The sequence below is a fragment of the Gallinula chloropus genome (assembly GCF_964237585.1).
Source record: "Gallinula chloropus genome assembly, chromosome: 1".
NCBI classification, from domain to species: Eukaryota; Metazoa; Chordata; class Aves; order Gruiformes; family Rallidae; genus Gallinula; species Gallinula chloropus.
This window is the reverse complement of record NC_140085.1, coordinates 205,861,802-205,888,230: the sequence shown is the minus strand read 5'-3', so window position 1 is coordinate 205,888,230 and position 26,429 is coordinate 205,861,802. Positions and strand designations below refer to the sequence as shown.

General features: G+C 41.7%; 1 protein-coding gene across 1 annotated transcript in view; it reads right to left on the bottom strand.

The window, feature by feature from the left end:
- Nucleotides 1-5,186: 5,186 nt before the first annotated feature.
- The window catches only part of ATM (ATM serine/threonine kinase), a 64,939-nt gene continuing 43,696 nt past the window's right edge, over nucleotides 5,187-26,429 (bottom strand). Inside the window, exons 46-62 of the mRNA XM_084279086.1 lie at nucleotides 24,501-24,668; nucleotides 23,728-23,847; nucleotides 22,605-22,822; nucleotides 20,740-20,947; nucleotides 19,763-19,876; nucleotides 18,180-18,338; nucleotides 16,895-17,033; nucleotides 16,475-16,557; nucleotides 15,550-15,690; nucleotides 14,070-14,186; nucleotides 12,525-12,674; nucleotides 11,344-11,509; nucleotides 9,983-10,069; nucleotides 9,790-9,904; nucleotides 8,278-8,341; nucleotides 6,655-6,791; nucleotides 5,187-6,525 (exon numbers count right to left, since the gene is read on the bottom strand). Of these exons, the coding sequence (XP_084135212.1) occupies nucleotides 6,342-6,525; nucleotides 6,655-6,791; nucleotides 8,278-8,341; nucleotides 9,790-9,904; nucleotides 9,983-10,069; nucleotides 11,344-11,509; nucleotides 12,525-12,674; nucleotides 14,070-14,186; nucleotides 15,550-15,690; nucleotides 16,475-16,557; nucleotides 16,895-17,033; nucleotides 18,180-18,338; nucleotides 19,763-19,876; nucleotides 20,740-20,947; nucleotides 22,605-22,822; nucleotides 23,728-23,847; nucleotides 24,501-24,668 (2,370 nt within the window). The 3' untranslated portion in view covers nucleotides 5,187-6,341. The remainder of the gene's footprint in view (nucleotides 6,526-6,654; nucleotides 6,792-8,277; nucleotides 8,342-9,789; nucleotides 9,905-9,982; nucleotides 10,070-11,343; nucleotides 11,510-12,524; nucleotides 12,675-14,069; nucleotides 14,187-15,549; nucleotides 15,691-16,474; nucleotides 16,558-16,894; nucleotides 17,034-18,179; nucleotides 18,339-19,762; nucleotides 19,877-20,739; nucleotides 20,948-22,604; nucleotides 22,823-23,727; nucleotides 23,848-24,500; nucleotides 24,669-26,429) is intronic.

Below are 26,429 nucleotides of genomic sequence, written 5' to 3'. Positions count from 1 at the left end.
CCCCACTTGTGCAACATGGGACTTGGTGCCATCCTAAAGCAACTGCAGGTTGGACTGCAACAGAAAGGTATTTCAGAAACTAAACAAAAATCTCCTGAGACAATAAATTGTCATGCCCCAGCTGGCAGCTGAGCACCACACAGCTGCTTGTTCCCCTCCCCGCCCCCTCAGTAGGATGGGGATGACAATTGGAAGAAAAAGGTAAAACTCATGGCTTGGGATAAGGACACTTCCCTGGGACAGCAAAGGGAGAGGGAAATACCCACAGTAAGACAGAATATAGGAAGCAGGTGATACCATGGTGTAATTTGCTCACAGCCTGAAGCCTGACATTCAGCCTGTCCCCAGGCAGCAATGGCTCCTCCTCAGCCAGCTTCCCCTTTACATACTGAGCATGACATCATATGCTATGGAATATCCCTTTGGGTAGTTTGGATCACCTGTCCTGGCCATTTACCCTCCCAGCTTCAGCCTGTGCCAGCTGAAAGCCAGGAGAGTTGCTGTTAACATAAATGGCTAGTATTTATGTACCAGGACAGTGGTACCCAAAAGAACCCCAGGTAGGGGGCTGTGGGTGCAGCCACTTGGCTAGAAAAAGGAAACACAAACCAACGTGAAGATAAGCAGAGTGAGAGATGCTAAGGAGGCTGCTTAGATATAGTTTCTTTTTAAGTCTGATTAGTGTAATTGACTTAATTTTAAAATTTTAATTGAACATGCTGATTTTACTTGGCAAACTTCACAGAATGAAAATCTTAGGAGTACTAGTCTAGTCTCAAAGTGCCAACCACTTGAACACAGGTCAGGAGGACTCCAAAGGTCTCTCCTCCCCCACAAAAGCATTTGGTTTGGAAAGTGCCCATGGGAAGTACTCAGCTGAGCCAGGACTCTCCCATTGACAAGTGTTATCTACAACTTGCAATGGCATGTTTGGGTGCTGGGAGAAGGGCTGGAGACTGGAGGACTGAAACTGTAACTCTCTGTTGAGCAATAAGTGTGTTGATAAAATTTATGGTGTATGGTCTTGGTGGTAAGACGTTAAATTCCCTTAAGAGGGCAGTGGGGGTGGAAGATAGGATATGGAATGCACACACTGCAAGCTTCAGCTGCTGTACAACTGTGTCATTTCAGATTGTCCTTTGGCTGACTGACTGTGTGCGTGTTTAGTTATTGATGGGCCATAATCCAGCAGCAGTGTTCAGTCAGAGGGAAGCTCAATGAGTGTAAGGCTTCTGGATATTCTAGGTAAGTCATGGGAGATGAAGTACAACTACCTTACTGTTTATTTTACTGCAGTCTGAACTCTGTATGGAATGCTTCTGGGTAGAGAGTTTCCAAAGCCACCATACAGACCTGAGAAACATCTACAGTTCAATGGTTTGTCTTCCAGAAATAAAAATCTGTGTCTCTGGGAAATCTGGAGAGCTCTATCCCAGATGCAGGTAGTTTGGGAGAAGTATGTGGAGGGAAAGCTGGTTTTCATGTGGAAGTCTTAACATCTTTGGTGACAATCTAACATCCTTGTCTAGGTGGGGGGAAAAAAAATCACATAAAAACAGGAATTTACCCTTCCTTTCTGCAAAACCAGCTGCAATCAATAAAATGTGGTAAGTGTAATGCTCTGGGACTCTCAGGGACTGGTGAGAGCTGCAGAAATTAATCTCTTGGTAGAATTAGGTATTTTCTTTTTCAGGTGAATATATTTTAAGTAAATACTTTAATAAAATATATAATATACATATGTAATGGAGGCAGTAATGGATGTGGAACAAACTTACTGAAGTGCTCATTAACTGATGCACTGAAATCACAACTGAGCTTAAGGAACTGCCACGTTGGCACTGTAGGTGCCAGCATCACACGCAGCGTAAAGACATTTTTCCAAATAGTTAGAAATAAAATCTTCCCTGTCAGAAAAATGCTGATCAAGGCATCACAGGCTGAAGAACCTTTTGTGCTTGATAGCTATCCAGCTCCCTATAAAACAAGCTCTAGCTGTGATGCAGGGCAGGATTACACTTTAGGGAATGGCTTCATTCCTGCTATGCCATCGTGTTTAATTTCCAGGGCACAACATTGCCAACCCATAAACTCAATTTTCTCTGCTTTCATGAAAGCAAACATGATGTGTGAGAGCACAAAATAGGGGCTTTGAGTGAACAGATCAACCCACTGAAAAAATTCCTGCAAGTCCAGTATGTGTTCTCCATGGCAAGGATTGCCTGCACCTGCAGACCAGGGCTCTGGGAAGAGCAAGGTGACTTAGTGATTAGCAGCATTAAGGATCCTCATTACAACCCAGGGGCACATTATGTCTTGGGACTGGAAACCTGAAAACTCTATTCTGCAGTAGCTAGAAGAGCATGGTGAACCTCTCTCTCTCCTCTTTCCCCCACCCTTCCTACCCCCATCCTCACATTCCACATGCGTGAGGAATATTCCCAGCACTGATTCAGTTCTACTTTAATCACAGAAAGAAAACTATGTCTGGGAAGAATACCACACTACTCAAATTCTGCTACTTAACAGGGAGAATCAACCACCACAGAGCACCCACACTGTAATGCTGCCTCATCCTAGAAACTGCAGGGAAGACTCAGTGCAGCACAGCCAAGGAATATTTAAGAGAGGAGGACTTCACAACTCAATTCAAAAAGTTCCTCCAAAAGGGGGGGGGATCTTCTGTGGGTAGTTGTGGTTTCTTATAATCCTTTCTGCTCTGCATCCAGCACAGGTGGCATACAGCACCTGAAGCAACCAAAGAAACCCACTGTGGTGTTTGGCAGGATGAGAGTGGAGAGAGGAAGAAGAGCTATGGATGCTGCAGCAGAACTCTCCAGGACAGGCAAGGGTGAAGTCACTTTGCACCACATTTGTTGTGGACACACGTACAGCAAGGAAGGAATGAGGGAGCAGGGAGAGCAGCAGCTGTGTGTGCCCTTGAAGATATAGCTGACAGTGTTCACCCTGCAGCTGCAGAAGCTGAAGCATAGGTCTACTTAGCAGTGCTGGTGTGCGTGAGAGGTGGTATGGGCTTATGTTCTGTGAACAAGATGTTAGTCTTCTCATATAAGCAGGATACAGGCAAGACTGAAACGGGGGGGAGTGGGGGGAGAGAAGCTAAGCCCTCCCTTGCACACTTCCCAGCTTTCTCACCGTAGTTTCACTCTCCAACCTACCTGTTGAAATGAATGACTTTGTTTAACACTACTACTGAAGTGCTAGTATTAGGTAATCTCTCCCTGACAGCTGTTCCAGGCTATCTATAGGTTTCAGAAGACAAAACTGTCTTACTTCAGCTTTGAACTCCCAGAGATGAAAGCACTTCATGTTTTTACGTGTAGTGACTTGGCTGTCACACAACCAAATCCCCCAGGCAGAGTTTGGAATAGCCTGCTTATGAAGGTGCCTTTATTGACCCTTTGTCGCTGAAACATTTCCACTTGTGCAGGTAGGGGACAACAATATTGATGAAGAGTATAATTAGTAACAGTGTGTGATAGAGTGCATAATCCCCTGAAAACATGAAGCCTAACACTTTAGGGCACTCAAAACCGTTTAGAAGTAGTGAACACTTTTTATAAACTCAAGAGTAACTTAACAGTGAAGTAATTAATTCATAGTTACTGAGAAAATTATTTTTGTGTGGTTTTGTCTGTAAGAAAACCACAGGTTTTCAGATCTGGTGGCCCCTTTAATCTGATTCCTTTTCAAGGGACAGAGCACCTTTCTGATGGAACATTTAGCCAAGGTATGTAATTCCAGTTGGTTTACACATAACTTTTAACACTTCACCTTTTTACAGTTCGTACTCCTGAGGCCGTTTCTCCAACAGACGTTTCACCAGAAAGAGTTGATTTCAAATAAATACACTGCTGCTTGTTTATGAACTCATCCCCATGACTGCAGATCACAGGCTCATTTTTCTTAGAAATTCTCTTTTCTAAATGTAAAAGTTTAACATTACTAAGATGCATTAACCCCTCACCCCCAACCCCAAAACTTCATTGCTAGAGCCAACTTATCTCACATAGGTAAAGAGCACCTTCCCTGCTTACTGCAGGGGGTTGGAATAGATGACCTTTAAAGGTCTCTTCCAACCAACCACATTCTTTGACTCTGATTTCTAGCTCACTATGCCAGTACATGAGGCCCTCAGACACTAAGCCACCTTCCCAGCAGCAGTAGCGTTCGTGACAAAACCAGCCTTTCCATCCAGGTTTTGTTTTTCTAGCTTCACAGGGGAAAGCATTTATCTACAGATGATACACTGTAGCACACCACTCCCTTGCTAATTTTGACTATTCTTTAAAAATGAAGACATTACTGGAATAAAATGCCAGCAGTCTCTGGTGGTTACTCCTTGCCTACAGGCGGCTGTGCAGAGATGACAGTTACCTCAGGAATGCTACACTGGCTGAACTCCGATCTCATAGTAACAGGATTGTGTCACATGGATTTTCACAGTGTTTTGGAGACTCTAAGGGTAGCTAATAATTCAAACTGTTCCCATATTTTCATCAGCTAACTGGTGGTTCACTGCTACAGGAGCTTACAAATAAGGCCAGCAGGTTTCAATTACATTTACAGCATCTATGTGCATTTTTATGTGCGTTTCATTCAGCGTGGGCAATGAAAATGTATAGACATTGGAGATGTGGAGACACTAAACACCAAGTTAACGGCACTGCAGGGGAATAATCAAATTATTTCCTCTGAAGTCAGACTTTCAGGAGGCAGTCTCATTAATATTAATGTTTCACTGTTTGCTGGAAGTAAAAAACCTGAACAGCAGCCCAGCATGATGAAAATATTCCTTGTCAAGTGAAGCATCAGCAGCTCATGAAGGACAGGATCTGCCAAGTGCTTTTATGCAACTATATGATCACTACAGTTCTAGTACTAACTAAACCCAAAAATGCCTACAGAACTTCCTCTCTGAGAGGCACAGGAAAAGTTTCCAGATTTGAAGTCTGTGTTTAAACAGAAACATTCTTTACATGCATTTGTTTAGTCTTTTCCTACCTGTAATTGCCTGGTAGGACTTTCCTCCCTTCCCTAAGTGTCATTTAAGTTTCATATGCAGAGTGTGTGCTCTTGTCAGTGAAGCTTCATTTTCAGAGCACAAACCAGTGTATCCCTGGAGGAGAGCTCTAACCCACAGAAAGGCCAGGACGCGCTTTTGGTTCTAAGGATCAACAGAAATTTATGTCGGCTTCATGAAAACATAATACAAAAGACTCATCTTGCCATGCTGACATTAACTTATAAAACAAAGACACAGCACAAAAACTGTGGATAACTGTACAAATAAAAATCAGTGAAATGCTAATTAGAACAGAAATTCTTCACTTGTACTGCCATAAAAATGCATAAAGGGTAAACTAAGCTCACCTGAGAGCAAAGTAAATTGTATTAATATTTTAAAATATTTTGACCTGGGAAGATTTATCAGTTATAGCTTCAGGGGATTCTCCTACTATCTGTGCTCACTGACTATCCAGTTACAATAGGTCTTTCAGAAGGAGCAACCTTTGTAAAACTTCTGTTTTACAGAATGAGATTTTTGTGCTCAAAACAGAAAGTCAGAGTTTCTGACAGGTATTTATTGCAGATAAGGAGGACTCTGCTTTAGAGGTATATCGGGAATGCTAAGCTTCATGGTATAGTCAGTCTATTTTGTCAGAGAAGTCAGACCTAGAAAAGCTAAATATTTTAAATTGCAGTGTGCTATTAATGGTATGAAAGTACCAATATAATTTTGTTTACAACAGGAAAAAAAGCAGCTGTATTATACTGGGCTATAAGTCTGCACCTACTTAAAGAAGTGCCCATTTAACTAAGCTGAAACCCAAGAACCCTCTATTTATGAAACTTGAGGTCCTGTGGGTTTCTTTTACATTCACTGTACATTATCTTTAAGTATACTCCCCTTTTGAAATGCACTTCAGGTAGTGAATTCACGACTCCTGGTTCTCAGATCATCCATTCCGCACAGGGATGTGACCGTACAGAATTGCTCCATACACGGCTCTGATTGTGTAACATACACACCAAGGTGACAAGTCTGTAGGAGCAGCATGCCCAAGGTATGCCCAAGGGAAAGTCCCTGCAGGCCCCAGGGAACAGCACAGCGCTGCTGGGTGCTTCACACCGTCTGGTGAATGTCAGGGGACAGACGATGTTTTCTCGGTAACAGGGTACTGAAAGAAGCCCCCAGACACCCACCTAACACTACTGTGAGCAAGCCTGCCTGGCTGTGAAAGACCACTTTGAAATGTTAAGACACTTGCTGGAATAAAACATATGTTTCTCCTAAAAATGTGCTGGATCCTTCCAAGTCACACCCAGGGTTTCCATCCGGGAAAGAGTCGGCTCAGATTTTTAGGGTCCATGGCCTGCTGTATGAGGAGGTTCACCTGCCCTCCCACACTGAGCACTGTTCCCTCCTCGACACCTTTCAGCTTCTCCTGAAGTCTCATCAGAACACGCTCAGCCACTTTGTTAAAACTCTGGTCATCGCTGCTGGCAGAACAGAAGGAGGGAAACGGGTGCGTTACACAGAACCCAAACAACATGAGCAGCCTTCAGAAGAAAACCGGCAAGACCGCGGCCAAAGTGCAGCACGCGGATGAGAAGAAATAAACCTGGCACCTGGCTTTTCTTTTACATTCTTGTGGATCAGCACTGAGTGTAGAGCTCATGTCAGCCTCATCCTCTGGTCTCTGCTGCAAATACAGCGCTTTCAAGGGGTTCATGGTCCAGTCGAAGAGAGGATCGTAGAGCAGCACCTGCACCGTAAACAAATCTCTACTTGATTTACATGTAATTACAGCCAGTTTAGTGCCTGAGCAGGAAAGAAACACTCTGTTGGTAATGCTCGGGCTAATTGCAATATTAGGAGATTGGGGTTTTTTACAATTAAATAGAATTGGGCTAAATTGCATCATTCATACCCAGTTTTGCCATCCAGTCGCATCTCAGCCTTGAGGAGGTCATTTTTTAATATGCTTCTAGGCACTAAATAGCATCATTAGTTTTTAATGATATGAGCTGCTTTTAAAAATTACTCTCATTCTCATCTCTGTGACCTATGCAAAGAGCGCTACTCCAGATAGGAACCTTGCACTATGGCCACAAGCGTGTTGATCCCTTCGATTGAGGGATTGAATGCTCCCTCAGTAAGTTTGCAGGTGACACTAAACTAGGAGGAAGTGTTGATCTGCCTGAAGGTAGGGAGGCTCTTCAGAGGGATCTGAACAGACTGGACCGATGGGCTGAGACCCATGGGATGAAGTTTAACAAGGCCAAGTGTAGAGTGCTGCACATGGGACGTAACAACCCCATGCAGCGCTACAGGCTTGGGGGAGACTGGCTGAAGAGCTGTCAGGAAGAGAAGGACCTGGCGGTGTTGGTTGACTGCAGGCTGAATATGAACCAGCAGTGTGCCCAGGCAGCCAAGAAGGCCAATGGCATCTTGGCTTGTATCAAAAACAGTGTGGCCAGTAGGTCTGGGGAGGTAACTGCGCCCCTGTACTCGACATTGGTGAGGCCACACCTCGAGTACTGTGTCCAGTTCTGGGCTCCCCACCATAAAAAGGATATTAAGGTCTTTGAGCAAGTGCAGAGAAGGGCAACCAGGCTGGTGAAGGGGCTGGAGGGCAAATCCTATGAGGAGCGGCTGAGGGAGCTGGGTCTGTTTAGCTTGGAGAAGAGGAGGCTGAGGAGAGACCTTATCACCACCTACAACTACCTGCAGGGAAGTTGTAGAGCGGAGGGCGATGGTCTCTCAGCCAGGTGACAGAAGATAGAACAAGGAGAAATGGCATGAAGCTGTGCCAGGGCAGGTTTAGATTAGTTTTAGAAAAAATTTTTTTACTGAAAGAGTTGTCTGGGCCTGGAACAGGCTGCCCAGGGAGGTGGTTGAGTCACCATCCCTGGATGTGTTAAAAAAAAAGGGTAGATGAGGTACTTAGGGATATGGTTCAGCTTAGGATAGGAATGGTTGGACTTGATGATCTTCAAAGGTCTCTTCCAACCTTGTGATTCTGTGATCCTGAAGAGGGAAGATGCACGTGCCTGAGACGAACAGTTCCCCCAGGAAATGCAAACTGGTCTGATTTTATTCAAGATTACATGAATTAATGCCATCTGGCCAACACTGCTACATTCACACTGAACAAAACCCCTCCCCGAGTATTTGGTACAGTGCTGCGTGCTGAGACAAAGACAGGAAAGCGAAGACACTCCGTCAGGTTACTATCAGAACCCGCTTACCTCTACAATAGTCAGCAATGCCTCCTGAGAATTTCGCATAACAGCCATTGTTTTCTCACAGCACCTGGAGGATATTTCAGTTTGTTTTCAGGTTCTTTTTGGTAAAATGCAATTGTATTTTCATCATTTAAATAATGGTATCTGTACCCTTCTTAATGGTGAATTTTTAACATAGGAGTAGCCTCTCTGAAATGTCTGTTTTGGAAAAAAGTAAATGGAGACATTCAGAGTTGTAAGACCAGAGGGAGACAGGGTAGCTCTCTGGCTGTATTCCCTGTGGGAAGGAAGGAGATCGCCTCTTCCACTGCCTGAAAAGTTTCTGTGCACAGAATTATCCACTAGTGAATGCTGATGGTTGAGGTATGCCACGGCGCCAGAATTGCTGGGCTGGATGAAAATGCCGGTGGCTGGGGCACTCGGCAACACATTGGAGATACTGGATTCCTTCACGTGAAATGAGCAGATCCAGCAGCCAGACAGGAAGCTATTTCTGAAATCTCTCCAATGAGGTAAAATATAGAAATTAACAGTCACACCCATTCCTGAGATGACTTGCTTATGCACTTACAGCTATACTGCTAATAAACTCGGCCTGGCTGAGCCACAAACAAGACCTGCACTGGCATCTTTTTCATCACATTCCCTCCAGCTGGAGCCAAACAATTCCTATTTTTTCTGTATCATGGGGCAGAGGTTTCAGAAGTGACACAAAACTGGATTTGACAGCATCATCTTTAGAAAAGAAGTGGCAGAGGCTGTTCCTTTGTCCTACAAAGGTATGTACAGAACTACTTCTTAACGGCAATTGCTACCTTGCAAAGGCAAAGCCTATGCTATCAACTTTGTTAAAGACATGAAATTTGGGGGTTGCAAGCACTACGTTCATGAACATAATGGAAAGTCTTGAATGAGGGAACTGTCTGCTTTTTAGGACTCTCTTGGATCACTCATGGAAGGTAGGATGGACACTGAGAGGAACTCAGCCCTTTTGGGGTTTCCATGTTTTGCAGCTCAAATCTGTTGTGGGGTTTATAGCTTGCACTTGGCAAGTGATATGAAATACATGATGCAAAAGAGGAAAAAGACTGTAAGTTACTTAGACAAAACTGAACAGAAAGAGGAGACTGAACAAAATGGTTTGATGGAACTTAACAGCTCCTGCTATATAGCACAACTCTGAAAGAAAGGCATACTTCTGAAGGAAAAAAAGTATCAACAGTCTAAATCAAGGGATGACATTGAGCTGGGGAGCTTCTGGAAGCACCGAGTCATCCTGGAATTCCACAGGAGCACAACAATAACCCAGGAGTTAGCAAGGAATATGTAAGGCTGGGCAACAATAACTTGTAACTGCTTATATAAATAATGGTGTATGAGTTAGAGGGCAGCATTTATGTTTGGATACTGTCAGCATAAATCTCAGGCTCCTCTCACGCATCAGAACTATGTAACAATCATAATGCCAAAGTACTCTGCTGCCTCCTTACCCCTATGCAATGCAGGAGCACTCACCTTCTGAAGACTCCCTCCACGCCAGTAATGCCCATTCCATCCACAATGTCCCTGGTTAATCTAAACGGAACAGTCTCTGGTGTGGGGAGGATTTTACCTTGCTCGAAAGCAACACCTAAGTGAGAGGATCATAAACGTTTTAAAAAACACTCAAGTAAAGAAAAATGCAGGTTCTCTTGTCTGTCCCACTTACCCAGATCTATATGCACTAGTTCTGCAGTCTGTTCGTCTATCAGGATATTCTGAACGTGTCTGTCTCCAAGCCCAAGTATGTAGCCAACTAAAGGAAAAGGTAAAGCGATGAAAACATATTTACATGCCATAAAAACCAGGGAAAATTTAACAGAGAGAAGATTGTCAGTGTAACACGTGTAATCAAATTAAAAGTGAGACTACTTCTTTCCCCGTGTGTCAGTATCACTCCAGTGAAGAGCAAGTGCCATTCCAAAAAGACATGGTTAACTGAATGCAATTCCAAGCAGGTTGTTCTTGTATGAATGTATATTGCTTTATCTACAGCAGAGTTCTTGCCTGTTTCTCTCTGAAGGTTGGTTAACCAAACAATCTCACAGCTTTAGGAAAAAAAAAAAAAAAGGAAAAAAAAGCAAGCACATGAAACCCTAGGGTTTGTTATTACTACTATTTTTAAGAAAACCTTTTAACCCACTCCAAAGCAGGACTGGACATAATGCAGTCCACAATTCAGTCAGGCATTTGTTCCTGAGTGATTCTTGCTGAAGTCAGTTTTAAAATCTCCAGTGATACTAATATAGGAGCTTCCCCCATAAGCCTGTTCCAGTGCTTTACTGTCCGTAAATGCAGAACCCCTCCAAACAAAACCTCCCTTGCTGCATTTTACACCTGTTGCTGGTTTTCCATTAGCTGGCAGACATGGATAGCAGTACTCTTTCCTACAAAAATCTAGGATTTGAGATCTGCTAAACTGAAGATTTAGTTTTGTTTTCCCCCAGAGAAAAAGGAGGTGTATGAACAACACATTAACATCTAAAATAGGATCTCCTGCAACGTATGCAATCTGCTATGTAATGTCTTCCAGAGACTCAATACAGAACAGAGTCATCCAAAGGAAATCCACAATCTAAGCACATGTATTTCCTTATCAAGGCAGAAAAATCAAAGGGGAAGTGCCAAAGCTTAAAACAGCATTTTGGCCCTGGCTCACAATGCCAGTACAAACAGAGTGAATAAGCCTTTCATCTCAGTTAAACCATTTGAGGTTACAGATGTGATGAATAAATGTTAAATCAAAACAACAGAATTAGTCAGCTAAAAACTGATCCCCCCCACAAACCACAACCTGAAAGACACAGAGCGTTTTCTTCTGTCCTGCTGCTGCGAAGGGGCAGGGGGAGCTGGGGACATTTCAGACATCTTAATTACACAACTAATGCCGGTGATATGGCTGGCATTTTTGGCCCCTTACTGTCCCTTTTCTGACTCATGACAGAAGCAGAAAAGCCATTACCTCTGACATGGTATAAACTCTTTGTTTACATCATCTGAAAAGCTAATGTTAGTCATCCTCTGTAATACCTATAGAAGATGTAGCCACGCTGCGAGTGTACGCCAGGCGTTTCTCAAACCACACGGCTGGATCCAGGAACTTCTCCATGCAGAAATAACGGAACACAGGCTGGAAGTGCTCACAGACTTTCATGAAGATGTTGTATTTCTCCTCAGAATGCTTCTTCTGTGCATCCTTTAAACACATAAGAAATGTTTTCCCATGACTACTCTGAAAGTAAAATGACCTCTTCATTTGAAACACACTCCTGCTTTCTTCCCCTCTCCCCTCCATCCGGTGCTGTTGAGCTGTGACTTCATGTCTTTTCTATTTTACAACAATCAGTAAGGCACTTATCCTGTTTTACTAAACAATTACATTTTCATGCAAAACTCCTGGGCCACATGTGAAAAACATGCTCCCATCTTTCTGGCTCAGCAGGTGCATGTTTTCAAGGCACACCGAGGTAAATGCATCTTGTTGGGAGATACTTCCTATGACACCGTTCTGGTACCTTTGCTTATCTGATGGCTTCAGGTCACTCTCACTTGTTCACATGCAAAAGCTGCACAAAGCCAAAATTAAACATACTTTTATCCTGTTAATATTATACAGATTTGAAAGGAAATAACTTCTTGCACTATTACAGCTATAGAAAGTAACAGGCAAAACTGCCTGCTATTTTCTAAACCTACGGTGAGGTGGTTTGTGGAACTAAACTAGATCAGCTGAATCCACCCAGCAGCTACCTATCACCAGAAGAGAGAAACCTCCAGGTATTTTTTTTGCCAGTTTAAAAGAAAGTTGATCTTCTTTCAGCTTAGCTCGCTGCAGGGGGCAGAGTACACATCTGTCCCAGTGGCAGAGCAGCCAGACCCCTTCACACTGCCTTACAGCAATTAAGACATTCTTATACTCTCAGCTGCATTCTAAAATCACACTTTTATTTTCAAGGGCTAGTATTTTGAATTTTGGGTTATTCATGAAAATAAAACGTTTTTTCAATGCAATGAGAAACACAACAAATATAAGTTAATTCTCTAAGATAACTTTATGCTGACTCTGTTGGGTCTCTGTAATGATACTCCTCACCACTGGTCATATTCATTATTATATAAATTCCATATATTATATATATTCCATAAAATCCTCCCCCCCCCAGTAGAGAATATGAGCTAGCTATTTGGGTTTTTTAGCTGTTTTGACTCACCACCATTATTTTCTGACACTCATTACTGGAGTAATCCTTTGGCCTGTATCTCTTGTGAGCTCCCTCTTCCACATTCACAAGAAACTCCCCGATGGGAGTAGTTCCTGAGCACCACTCAAGAACACCGCTCCTCTGGGAAAGGGGAACCACCTGTGAAAACAAAGCCACGGGGCAGGGTTATACACACACTGCTATGAGCCTGCTAGGAGCCTGCACGCTCCAGAGCATGGGTGGTTATTTGTGCTTCTTTAAGAAGACAAAAGACCAAACCACAGAGCTGACCACAATCTATGTTTCACATACATATGTATCTGTGGATATAAAACACACTTGAGGTTTTTCTAACAAACACTTGCAATTTTTCTCCTAGCCCAGAGAACCTTCTGCTGCATACTCTGGTATGACTTTGTGATTGTGCTCGGTACTCTAGATGACCCGTGACTGCCAACAGCTCACTACGTGCTAACGGGGTAATACAAACACTGTGCGAACTGCACGGAAAAATTAAGACCTGGAACAAACACAGGGTGGCTGCATGAACACATGAGGCTTGTCTGAGTCTGCTTCCCACCCCAGGGAAGAGTTTCTCACTTCATAACTGGATGTAATAGTTACCTCAATTGCTGCAGCACAGAACTGGCTGGAATAAACGATCCCCTCTCCTCAGAGAAATAGCTACTGCCTGCTTCCTTCAATTTTCTTTTCTTATGAAAGTCTCTTTATCTCATAGTGCAGCCCCCATTCTCTTTTTCCCTGCTGTCATTCATTTTACACACATAAAAACCTGAGTCTTCTTTGAAAATTATTAAAAAAATTATGTCTCTACCTCCACCTGTGAATCCAAGCAACTATGCTGGCAATTCAGGTCATCTCCTCTGGAGATCCTGGAGTGCACATTTCTCATTTGTCAAAGATAAGAACTTTTACATAAAGAGTACTTATTCTGAGGTCACCTTCACAGCTATTACTAGAAACCCAAGTACATAAGAAAGGAGGAGGAGAGGAAAGCTCCTGTTCAAATACATTTTCTGCATTCACAAGAATTTATTCCTGTATTGCCAACTCCAAGAAAAACAGTCTTGCAGTTGAAATTCTGCATGAACAGAACCTAGATGGGATTCAATTGTAAGGATACCGCAAGACTGAAATGAATTATTAATTAAATCAGAAATATCACAAGACTGAAATTAATGAGAATTAATAAAGACCTCATATTCTCAAGTCTAACGACTGCCATCTTCCAGTTCAAAGACAGCCCACGACAATTTCTTTTCAAGTTCACATAAAGAAAGCTTTGAAAAGTATTTAAATGTATGTTGGGCAACAGATTTTTTTTAGGATTTGGGAAAAAATGGAATTGTAATAATCATTGTAATCATAATAATTGCATTAAATCTTTATGCCATACCTGAAGGAGCAGGACTGGTTTAATAACACATGCACAAATATCCTTCTACATTGCCTTTGGGTTAAAAAGAGGAGAAAGGGGAAATATGTTTTAGTAGTAACATTTATTCCCCTGCTGTGGCAGCAGTTTGGAGTTACCTTGTATCTTCGGATAGTTAATTTTCTCTTTCGTGTTTCAGTGTTTTGCTGGAGCAATGTATTGCACATCTGGAAAACCTGCTGCATAACAGCATCTTGTCTCAGGTCATCTCGCCCCTTAAGCATAAGCAGAAAAAGCAGTTAAAGAACACTTTCTTCAGCATCTAATTTCTTGTTCAACAACTTAAAAATGTCATTTTTAAAACTCCACAAAACACAAATGACTTTTCCACAGTAATCACCTGTAACAAAATGCAATTAACCATTGTTTTTTCTCTGTATTTGGCTTTCTAACAGAGCTCAGATGCTTAAGCACAGCCATCATTAACTCACATCATCACCTTTTTCTTCTTTTTTACTACAAATGTTATTTGAGTAAGGTTCCAGTCCACCTACGTGCCTTACAGTGCCCTTCCCTTTTTAAACTAGATGCTTCACTCACAGTGTTTAGCAGCCCAGCACAGAGCTGCGGCAGCGGCAGTTGGTACTGCAGTTCCAATTAGTGGATGCAGATGGAAGGAGTCACCCATTCCTTGAAAGCATTCAAAACCATCCCATACTTAACAGCAAAACCAAATTCTCCCAGCAGCTGCTGAACGTTTACATTCAAGGACAGAGTGAAATCAACTGAGTTTCACAGAATCACAGAATCACAAGGTTGGAAGAGACCTTTGAAGATCATCGAGTCCAACCATTCCCATCCTCTGCTAAACCATATCCCTAAGTACCTCATCTACCCTGTTTTTTAACACACCCAGGGAAGGTGACTCAACCACCTCCCTGGGCAGCCTGTTCCAGGCCCTGACAACTCTTTCAGTAAAAAATTTTTTTCTAATGTCCAATCTGTCCCTGCCCTGGCACAGCTTCATGCCATTTCCCCTTGTTCTATCTTCTGTCACCTGGTTGAAGAGACCATCGCCCACCTCTCTACAACCTCCCTTCAGGTAGTTGTAGGTGGTGATAAAGTCTCCCCTCAGCCTCCTCTTCTCCAGGAGTTTAAAGATAAATAACTTTTTCTTAGAGATCTGTATGACAATGGTTATGTTTTTGATTGTCTCTGAATCGTAATTTTTTTTTATATGGGGAAGAAGGAAAACAGGAGGTAGGTAACACAAAATGCTGGTGGCTTTTATTTGCTTTACACTCCTGGCCACTAGTTGAGCCATGAACACACAAGTCAGCAGGCCTGGTAGTTGTCAGGTAAACTATCACATATTGCATGCACTGTTGAAAAGTAATTACAAAATAATTACTATTACCAAATATTTCATTATCAATTGCATTGTATTATTATGATGTTATTTATTATTACTTTGTAATTGCCTTTATTAAAGCATCCCTGGACAAAGAAAACTGTCACTGAACTCTGAACTGCACTCATAGTACAGAAGCAAAATGTAAGAAAACTGACACAAGAACTTAAAAAAAAATTCCAATGTGCCAGATCTCTTGAGACATCATTACAACTGACAGGACCTACCTTGACCAGCTGCCTCCTTTCTTTACCATCTGATCCTACACAATCTATTATTTTAGGCAGATTCAGGCCTCCTGCTAAACGGAATTGTGGCTTGAAAGACACTATTGTCACCAAATTTTCATATCTTCCTGTGGGATCCACCTGAAATTATAAATTAGTTTAATATAAATGGTAATTCCTTTTCATTCAGAGAAAGTGGTAATAAATTGTTTGCAAACCTCATTAGCAGGCTATAGGCTAAATATTACTACGAGCATCTATAAGGATAATACCCACAAAAGCTACTTAAATATGCTCAGCAAAGGAGTGATTTGATTCCTCCTTGTTCACCTCACTGGTAGATGTGGTGCTCAGACTTCCACCAAACAAGCTCTGACACAGTTTCAGCCTGTCCCAACTAGCACTGTCCCCAGAAAACATTCACATGGCATTGGGGAGCACTAGGCTCACGTCAGGCTGCAAACGGACCCAACCAACAGTCCTAAAAATGTTACAATCTACAGGATGTGCATCTTCAGCCATGCTCTGTATCCTCACACCCCAAAGCAGCTCTACTCAGTCATCTGTTAGGAAATACCACTAACTGCTGCTTACATCAGACTTCCAATTAATTTACACAGATTGTACTGGGGAAGAAGAAAGGCAAAGAAAAGGACAATTGAGTCATACAGATGAGCAACATCTGGGGCCAAGAGGAGCCCCACAACAAATGCTATTTGGCATGGGTGGCCATTTCTGGCCTCTGAAGTCAAACAGCATATAACATTCCCTCAGCTTGTTTTATTTGGCTTTACAGACATAGCCTGAGGGACCTCAGCACAGGGAGTTTGACAAAGAGGTATGTGCCCTGACTGCCATTAAAAAAAGCCTGAAGATGATTCTAAGATTTGAAATTATAGTGTATATTTATTTCAACTTCAGTCACCTTAATTTCCATGGTAGGAACAACTACATCCTTCAAGTCCTTCAGTTTAGTAATCGGTTGATCAGCTGGAATACTTATTCCCCCTGTAATTAAAAAGAATTCATATTTTTAAATTCAGAACTATAAACATACATCAAATTTCACCAGAAAAGAGCTGACCCAAAACATCCTGCATGCTTCTGTCAGGCTGAGGAAGATGACCACAGGACAACAGGATTTGTACTCAGAAAGTCAGACCTTTGCAAGTGGTGACTATACTTTTAATCTAGGCCAAATTCTAGATTAACAAAAACAAATACACAGTGCTAGCAGAGTGTTTCCTTTAACTAAACAGCAGTATTTAGTATTACAATTTTTAACCCAAGAAAATAAAGTATCTCTTCATTATTAAAAACAAAAAATGATTTTTCCAAGACTTACTTCTTTGAGATTTCCATGGAGTAGCATCTAGATTTGCCAACGTGATGTAAGCATCACAAAGCGCCTCGATGTCTCTAACCATATGAGCTCTCCTTTTTCTTACAATACTGATTATATTGCTAGCAGCCTCCATTCTGTCCTAAAAACCCCAACAGAATACAAATGTCAGATCTTGCAAACTATGCCATGTAAGATTAAAGATGCATTGTAACACGGAGTCAAATTAGCACAGCTGAGAGAAGTCCTATGCAAACAGAGAAAATGGCAATAATGGATGGCCCTTTGTGATATGAACAGAAATAATTTGAAGAAAAACTGTGTGTTGTCTTGTCTGAGATAATAAGAAAAGTAAAAATATTATTTGGGATGGAGAGGGAGCAATCTGTCCAGGTAAAGAGCAAAATTCTTCAGAAGAAGGGACAGGCAGTTTTGGATGTTCTTCCACAATCTTCCTGTTTGTGTTGTTTCCTCCCAAGTGAAAGAAAAGCCTGTGTGCAAAAGGCAAAACTGTGACCACAACTCCCTCTCATGCCTCACTCTGAGACTTAGCTGAGTTTAGCATAATCCTACTCCCAAGACTGGGACAAGAAAAGATCTACAAATCTGAGAGAAAAGCAAAAAAAAAAGGCCCACAAAAATGTGATGAAAAATTCTATCAGTGTGGGGGTAAGAAGGTAACAAAACCCAACCATGCCAAGCCTACAGTGATGGGGAGAAAGGGGGCATTAATCTAGATATGATATGATTCCAAAGACAGGTTGCAACAAAAATTAAGCAATAATATTAGCACAGTTCAGCATTACCCATCACCATGGCTTTTAACGTATTATGACTGTAAAAAGGAACAAAAGATATGCTTCACCAGGGTAAATACTTGGGAAGAACAGATGTTACTACCCAAAGCAGAAAAAAAATCTTCAAATCAGTATGTATTTTTAACAATAAACCCGCTGAAGTCTTTGTTGCATCTAAAATGCCTTTTACAGACTCACACATCTGACATTTAGCACAAAACTCTCTGTAATAATTGGGTCTATTTGTTGCAGGAAATGTTAACTGCACTTTGTTCAACCCCATAATTACTTATTTCAATAATAATTAGGAATGCATGCACAAAAGGAGGGGATTTTATTATTAAAGGTATTTTGTCCTCCTTTTTTTGTTTCTTAACAAAAGTCAGCTAACAAACTCTACATTAAAATACGTCCTGACATAATTATTTTTTCATTTTTAAACAAGATGAAAGGACTGAATGTGATTAGTAGAATAGATTTTTTGCAGTCACCACATCAAGCTGGGAGATTTCTTTCGGTGCATTTTTAATTAACTTATTTCTTCTTATTGTGTCTGGTTTTGTGAGGATTTCGTCTTTGTTCGCATTTGCCAGTGCTAATATAATAAACAAAGTATGGTGTGGATGATCCAGTGAAATTCTAGACATTAGCTGTGAAGACAAAAAACAAAAAAATCTCATTATTGAAAACTGTACAGAAGAAAAAAAAATAACTTAATTGACATTATTAATTCTTTTGAGCTTCTAGGGTTCCTAACAACACATAAAATGTAATACACTAGATGGTATTTCCACAACTATCACAGAATCACAGAATCACAAGGTTGGAAGAGACCTTTGAAGATCATCAAGTCCAACCATTCCCATCCTAAGCTGAACCAGATCCCTAAGTACCTCATCAACCCTTTTTTTGAACACATCCAGGGATGGTGACTCAACCACCTCCCTGGGCAGCCTGTTCCAGGCCCTGACAACTCTTTCAGTAAAAAATTTTTTTCTAATATCCAATCTAAACCTGCCCTGGCACAGCTTAGTGCCATTTCCCCTTGTCCTATCTCCTGTCACCTGGCTGAAGAGACCATTGCCCACCTCTCTACAACCTCCCTTCAGGTAGTTGTAGGTGGTGATAAGGTCTCCCCTCAGCCTCCTCTTCTCCAGGCTAAACATCCCCAGCTCCCTCAGCCGCTCCTCAGAGGATTTGCCCTCCAGCCCCTTCACCAGCCTGGTTGCCCTTCTCTGCACTTGCTCAAGGACCTCAATGTCCTTCTTATGGTGAGGAGCCCAGAACTGCACACTCAAGGTGTGGCCTCACCAATGCCCAGTACAGGGGCACAATCACCTCCCCAGAACTACTGGCCACACTGTTTTTGATACAAGCCAAGATGCCATTGGCCTTCTTGGCTGCCTGGGCACACTGCTGGCTCATATTCAGCCTGCAGTCACCCAACACCCCCAGGTCCTTCTCTGCCTGACAGCTCTCCAGCCAGTCTCTCCCAAGCCTGTAGCGCTGCATGGGGTTGTTATGTCCCATGTGCAGCACTCTACACTTGGCCTTGTTAAACTTCATCCCATTGGTCTCAGCCCATCGGTCCAGTCTGTTCAGATCCCTCTGAAGAGCCTCCCTACCCTCAGGCAGATCAACACTTCCTCCCAGTTTAGTGTCATCTGCAAACTTACAGAGGGAGCATCCAATCCCTTCATCAAGGTCATTGATAAAGATGTTGAACAAGACCGGACCCAGGACTGAGCCCTGGGGGACGCCACTCAAGGTATATATATATATATACACTCAAGGTATATATATACAGTCAAGGTATATATACATATATATATATTCAAAGTATATTTCTATACGTGCATAAGGCTATTCTTATTCAACAAGAAAATAAATTAAGCAGCAAGGAAAAAAATCCCATATCTCACCCCCCCCCAATGATTTTGCATCACTCATTTTTAATACACCTTTATGACCGACATCATGCGTTTGGCTACAACTGCACAAAGATACATACTGCTCAGAAGTATGCACTGCCAAGCCAAATGAAATATCTTTAGCTAAGAAAAGCATAAATTACATTATTCAGAACTCCATGAAATCCTAAACCGCCCATCATCTTGGTTCCCATCCGAGCAGCCAGCTGGTACATCAGAGGCAAAAACTTGTATGACGGGATCTTCTCTGCATTTTTCTGTAGTAGATGAAATTCAGTTAGAAAGCTGTACTACACACAGAGTTATCATAAAAGACCAAATATGGTTAGCAATTTTGGGTTTGCATTTTTTAAACTGAGAGTAATCATTGCTGTGAGATGAAATGGCAATTCAGCAAGTATGACATCATTGTGGTCCATGTCTCCTGAGTGTTGCAAGTCCTTCACAAGAAAACTACTATCTTCTATTCTTTTGGGGCAGAGCTTAGATATATTGATCCAGAACTCACTTCTACATTCTTTGTGGCAAGAGACAATCCTAATAAAATAAGTAATAAAAATGAAAATCTAGTTTAACACAAATTTGATAGTTAAAAATACACTTTGACAAAGAATTAAATTATACTCTCTTACAAACAGATCATTCAGGTAAGAATGAACAGATATCCTGCATGATTCTAGAAATGATAGAACCTGCCTGACAACAAGAACATCACTAGTCCCTGGCTACTGTGTTATACAGACAATCTAAAAGCACGTCCCTTCACCTAAAAGTGCAGGTAAGATAAACTAGAATCCCATACTAAAGGATGTTGAGGATGGGCAGCATCCAAGGTATTTAATGAACAAGGTGACAACAGTGAAAGATCATGAGATATACAGACTTGCCAAATTAAAATGGTAAATTAAGTTAAATTAAAAGGCATTGAGAATTACAGCTTTCACTGATGAAGACCTAACTGATGAGCAATGATGACTGAAGACAGCAAGTTTTGAATGAAAATTTAAGGAGATGCACAGAAGAACACACTGCACAGCACTGCAGTTCCTTTTATAGGAACACAGGAAGAGAAGATGGAGCATTTAATGTCAAAGCATAAGGGACAGCAGCAGCCATATACCTTCATCATTTCATTGACTCTATCAACTCCAGAGTTTTCAAGCCATAGGGAACAGAGTCGGAAGATCCACATGTCATGTTCTTCTCCACTTAGTAAACAGCTGATATAGTTCTCCACTGCTTTACACAAGAAACGTTTACGATCCTCAGTCAGGGCACGTATGGCACATTCATCCAGTTCCAGTTCTCGCTGAACCTTCACTGTGTATCTATGGGAACAGACATTATTTTTAAACAACAAAGTATCTCTTAAACAACTTACAGCAAAGCTGTCCCTAGTCCTCTTTCTAACACTTTTAACTTGCTTCATATGTACAAGCCCAGTAAAACAAACAACTGAGAACCAAACTGTGGGAGCTAATCCTCTGGTCTACATGCATACAGACCCACCATTCTAAGTAAATCTGCAGTCAGTGGCTTTTTTCTTTTTAATGAATTAATTAATATCAATGTAAATGTGAATTCTCAGTACAGATCATTTGTGTAAAGCTCTAGTTGAAATTTTTCCAACAGCTCTCACTTGAATTTTTCTGCTCATTTGCAGTTGAATCACAGAATATCCTGAGTTGGAAGGGACCTGTAAGGATCATCTGAGTCCTACTCCTGGCTCTACACAGGGCCAGCCAAGTCAGAGCATGGGACTGAGGGCATCGTCCAGATGCTTCTTGAACTCAGTCAAATTCAGTGCTATGATCACTTCCCCAGGGACCCTGTTCCAGTGTCCAATCCCCCTCTCAGAACAGAACCTCTTCCTTATACCCAGCCTAAACCTCTCCTGTCACAGCTTCATACCATTCCCTTGGGTTCTATCACTGGTCACCAAAGAGAGGAGACTGGTGCCCACAGCTTCACTCCCCCTCCTCAGGAAGCCATAGACCATGATGAGGTCTCCCCTCACCCTCCTCTTCTCCAGGCTGAGCAAACCAAGGGACTTCAGCCTCTCCTCATGTGTCTTCCCCTCCAGACCCTTCCCCATCCTCACTGCACTCCTCTGGACATTCTCCTACAGTTCTGTGTCCCTCTTGTACTATGGCACCCAAAACTGCACCCAGTACTCGAGGTGAGGCCGCACCAGCACAGTGTAGAGTGGGACAATCCCCTCCCTGGACCTGCTGGCCATGCCATGCTTGATGCACCCCAGGATACGTTTGACCCTCCTGGCTGTCTGGGCACACTGCTGGCTCATGTTGAACTTGCTGTCGACCAGGACCCCCTCTCAGCACGGCTGGCCTCTAGTGCCTGATCCCCCAGGCTGGATGCGCAGCCACAGCTGCCCCTTCCCAGATGCAGAATAGGGCTCTTGCCCTTGTTAAGCTTCATGCTGTTGGTGACTGCCCAGCTCAGAGTCAATAGCTCCTCCCAATTTGGTGTCATCTATAAACTTAATTAAGACACCTTCTAGTTCTGTGTCCAGGACTTAATTGCTCTTAATTACTTAATTACTCTTAAAGAGGACTCTTAAAAGTAATTGCTCTTATTAAATCTTTGAGAATTCTGTATTAAGATGAATACTGTTGTTTCAGCAAATGTGTAATGGAAAAAAATGTCAAACTTACTTTTATTCCCTAATGTTTTCTTCATCAAGGAAACTGAACATATCAAGGGAATGAATGTGAATTCTGGCCCACAATCTTCCACACTGTTTAACTGTGGTAACACTTTGATTTAGTTTTGGCCCATGCAATCTAACACTCTTCTAGACCATGCTGAGGCACAGTTCAGAAACTACTCACAACAGGCACTGCAGATTTTGGCCACTGCTTTGTGAAAAATTCAGCTGTAGAGGCATGACCCATGCTGTTACCACTCGCCCAGAGAATTAGTAAAGTTGGAGCCTCTGACAGCTCAGTAATAACCACCTCTCACCTATTTGTCTGAACTCGACACTCCCTGAGGAGGCCAACCTCCTCCTTGGCCTTCTTCAGTAAGGCCTGCTTGTTTTCAAACTCTGAGGATTTCATGTAGTTCTCAATCCGCTGGTACTGATTATCTGAGAAACGAGCCAAAGACAGGAACGCCTTCATCTTCCCTTTCTTCAGCTCATCACTGCTGTCCCTGCTGTGGCTTGCAGCAATTTCCACAGCCTAAAATGGAGGTTCAATCATGATAAGACTGATAACCACATTAACAGTGTTGCACAATACTTGATTAAACACTTATTATCACAGAAAAACATAATGGGTGAGGTCGGAAGGGACCTGTGGAGGTCATCTTGTTCAAACCACCTGCTCAAACAGGTTATTTAAATATACAATAAAACCTACCAGGCTGAATATTTTTCTCCTAAGTGAATTTAATCTTTGTGGAGTGTTTAAGTGGAAACAGTCAAAAATATCAACCTGTATGAAACAGCTCTATTAACCATACAGGAGTCTCCCACAGCTATCTTATTTTTTTTGAGTAATGAAGTTTTTTGAGCATGAAGTTTTACATTACTTAATCATAAGATGGTGAGAAAAAAAGTAGAAGACAGTCCAAAAAAGTGTCAAAAAGACAAGGAAATTACATGTGAGCCATTGATTCAAACCATCAGACTGAGGAAATTAGCATGAAATAAAGAAATGAAGAGTGGACAAATATTAATGAAAATGTTTCTACTAGTAAGAAATAATAAAAAGTGCTTCAAAACATCAGAACGCTTGGGGAAAAAAAAAGGTTACAAATCCAATGCCCATACTGAAAGCAAAAGTGGATGATTTGTCCTGAGAAGGAAAGGATGGGGATGGGGTGGAAGAGTAAAAGGAATACTGGACTACTAGTTGTCATCACAACACTAATATGTCAATGTTACACAGAAGTTTCACTGAATTCTAAAAAGCCATATTCTGAGTGTTATACAATACTATGTGAAACTATTATATTTTCATAAGAAACCATATTATCAATCCAGAAATATAAAGACTGCATTGAAAAATTTCCTTGACACTTTCCCACCACAGTTTAGCCCAGCATTCTCCCAAAGACTGCACGTTTCAAAGACTTGATGCACCTTTTCCAAGTATTTCTGCATGATGACTGTAGGGTTTTCCAAGCACGTTTCTGCTAACCAGGTTCCACACAGCCTCAGGCACTCTGTATACACCAGTTTCAGATGAGGATCATTCTCAACCTTTGAGCAAGCAAGTTTTGAGAAAAAAGAGAAAAGTTGCATCAGGAAAGATTTAGATTGGATCTTAGGAAATACTTCTTCACCGAAAGGGTTGTCAGTCATTGGAACAGGCTGCCCAGGGTAGTGGTTGAGTCACCATCCCTGAGGGTATTCAAGATGTGTAGATGCTATGCTTAAGGACATGGTTTAGTGACAGATTTGGTGATGTCAGGTTAATGGTTGGACTCAAAGGTCTTTTCCAAACTAAGTGATTCTATGATTATATGCCTAAACAATCCTGGCCATTAGGTTCTTTGACTACTGGCACAGAACAAGATGATACACCTCTATTTAATAGTTTTGTTTTAAAAAGAAGCATTTTTTTAAATGAAGGGCAATCATCTCTGTTTTAAAAAGCTATATATTTCACAGTGGTGGCACTGACGGGAAAATAATGAAAAATGAATTCTAAGATTTGTCACTCTCACAGACTTGCTTTGAAACCCCGATAAGATTTACTAATACAGATTTTTTTGCTTTCAGATATTCTGAGAGTACAAAACAGATTTAGTAATAATGCAAACAGCCTTTTCTTCCAATGAAAACATCAGAAAGTAGAAATAGGATCTTAAATAATTCAATTTCCATAAGTTTAGACAATGTATGACACATACCTGAAACCAATCTGCATCTAATTTTTTTATCATCCCTTTAAGAATACTCAGTGCAAGACTTTCTTCCTTTTTAGCCCAGAAAACTTGGGCTTCTTCTAGTTGCCATTCAGAAACTCCACATCCTGTTGGATTGTATTGTTTGATCTGAAACATAGCTCTTTCTGGAAGCTGACATTGAAAATAAAAAACATTGTAAACAATTCTTTAAGTTAAATACACATATCTCACAGCAAGCTTTGTTTTTAAACTCCATCTTTATTTACTCTATTTGTGCAGCATGTTCTGCATGTCCAATGCTAAGGATTTATTTGCAGCAAAGAAAATGAGTTATTTTTCTATATACTTGCAGAAAATCCTGATTTGCAATGAAAATACATTATGGAATTAAACATCAAACTCCAAAAAGAAAAGTACCAATGTTTAACATTTTAAATTACTTGGGAGGTAATAAAGTATAGAAATTCTACAATCAGTACCCATTGAAATGTGTGGGTTATGGCTGGGATAAAGGTAATGTTATGGGGCTCTGATTTGGGTTTGTGCTGACAACAGTGCTGATAATACAGAGATGTTTTCATTACTGCTGAGAAGGGCTTGCACAGAGCCAAGGCCTTTGTTGCTTCTCACCCCACCCCAACAGTGAGCAGGCTGGGGGTGCTCAAGATGTTGGGAAAGGACACAGTTGCGACAGCTGACCCCAACTGACCAAAGGGATATTCCACACCATATGATGTCATGCTCAGCAGATGAAGCTGGGGGAAGAAGGAGGAAAGGGGAGAACATTCTGGCTGATGGCATTTGCCTACCCAAGTCACTGTTACATGTTACGGAGCCTTGCTTTCCTGGAGATGACTGAACACCTGCCTGCCCATAGGAAGTGGGGATTGAATTCCTTTTTTGGCTTTGTGTGGTGGTTTAGGCTTGCATACACAGCTCTTGCCTTACCTATTAAACTGCCTTTACGTCAGCCCGCGAGTTTTCTCACTTTTACTCTGCCAGTTCTCTCCCTCATCCCACCAGAGGGTAGTAAGTGAGTAGCAGTGTGGTGTTTAGTTGCTGGCTGGCTAATTTTAGCTTAGCAATTGTTATTACATCCTAAGAGACCGCAGAAAAATAGTCGGAAACATGGTACAACCATACACTAACTCTCTTGTATGCCTAACTCTTCACTATACCATTGGTGAAGTAACATCCTCATTATTTAGTAATCTAATATCCCTTTGACAGTGCAAAGAACAAACTATCTTTTCAACAATGTCAAAAATTGAGACTAAAGTGTATTTTCACAAGTTGTCCAACCAATAACAAAATCAATCAGACTTTTAAATTAGCAAGCTAAGCCATTAAACACAAGAATGCCCATAAATCATAGAACACGTTAGGCTGGAAGGGGCCTTTAAAGGTCATCTAGTCCAACCCCCTGCAGTAATAAGGGACACCTTTAACTAGACCAGGTTGCTCAGAGCTTCATCAAGCCTGACCTTGAATACCTCCAATGGATGTGGCTTCCACCACCTCTGGGCAACCAGTTCCAGTGTGTCATCACCCTCTTAGTGACTACCTTATTCCTAATGTCTAATCTAAACCTACCCTATTCCTAGTTTAAAACCACTGCCCCTCATCCTATCACTATGTGACCTTACGAACAGTCCCTCCCTAGCTTTCCTGTTGGTCCCCTTCAGGTACTGGAAAGTTTGGGTACTTCAATTAACAGTCAGTGTGATGACACTGTATAGCACTATCTTCCTTCTCCCAGATGACAGTAGCACCAAAGAGGAAGAAAAGCCATTAGTTGCAAAGAGTACTTCCTCAAAAATGTTCCTACATCTAGACACTTAGTGTTGTCAACTACTAGTGTGCCAAAAAGAAACAGTTATCATCCCATGGTTTGAAAGATTGGTAAGACCCAGAACTACGTCCCAGTGGTTG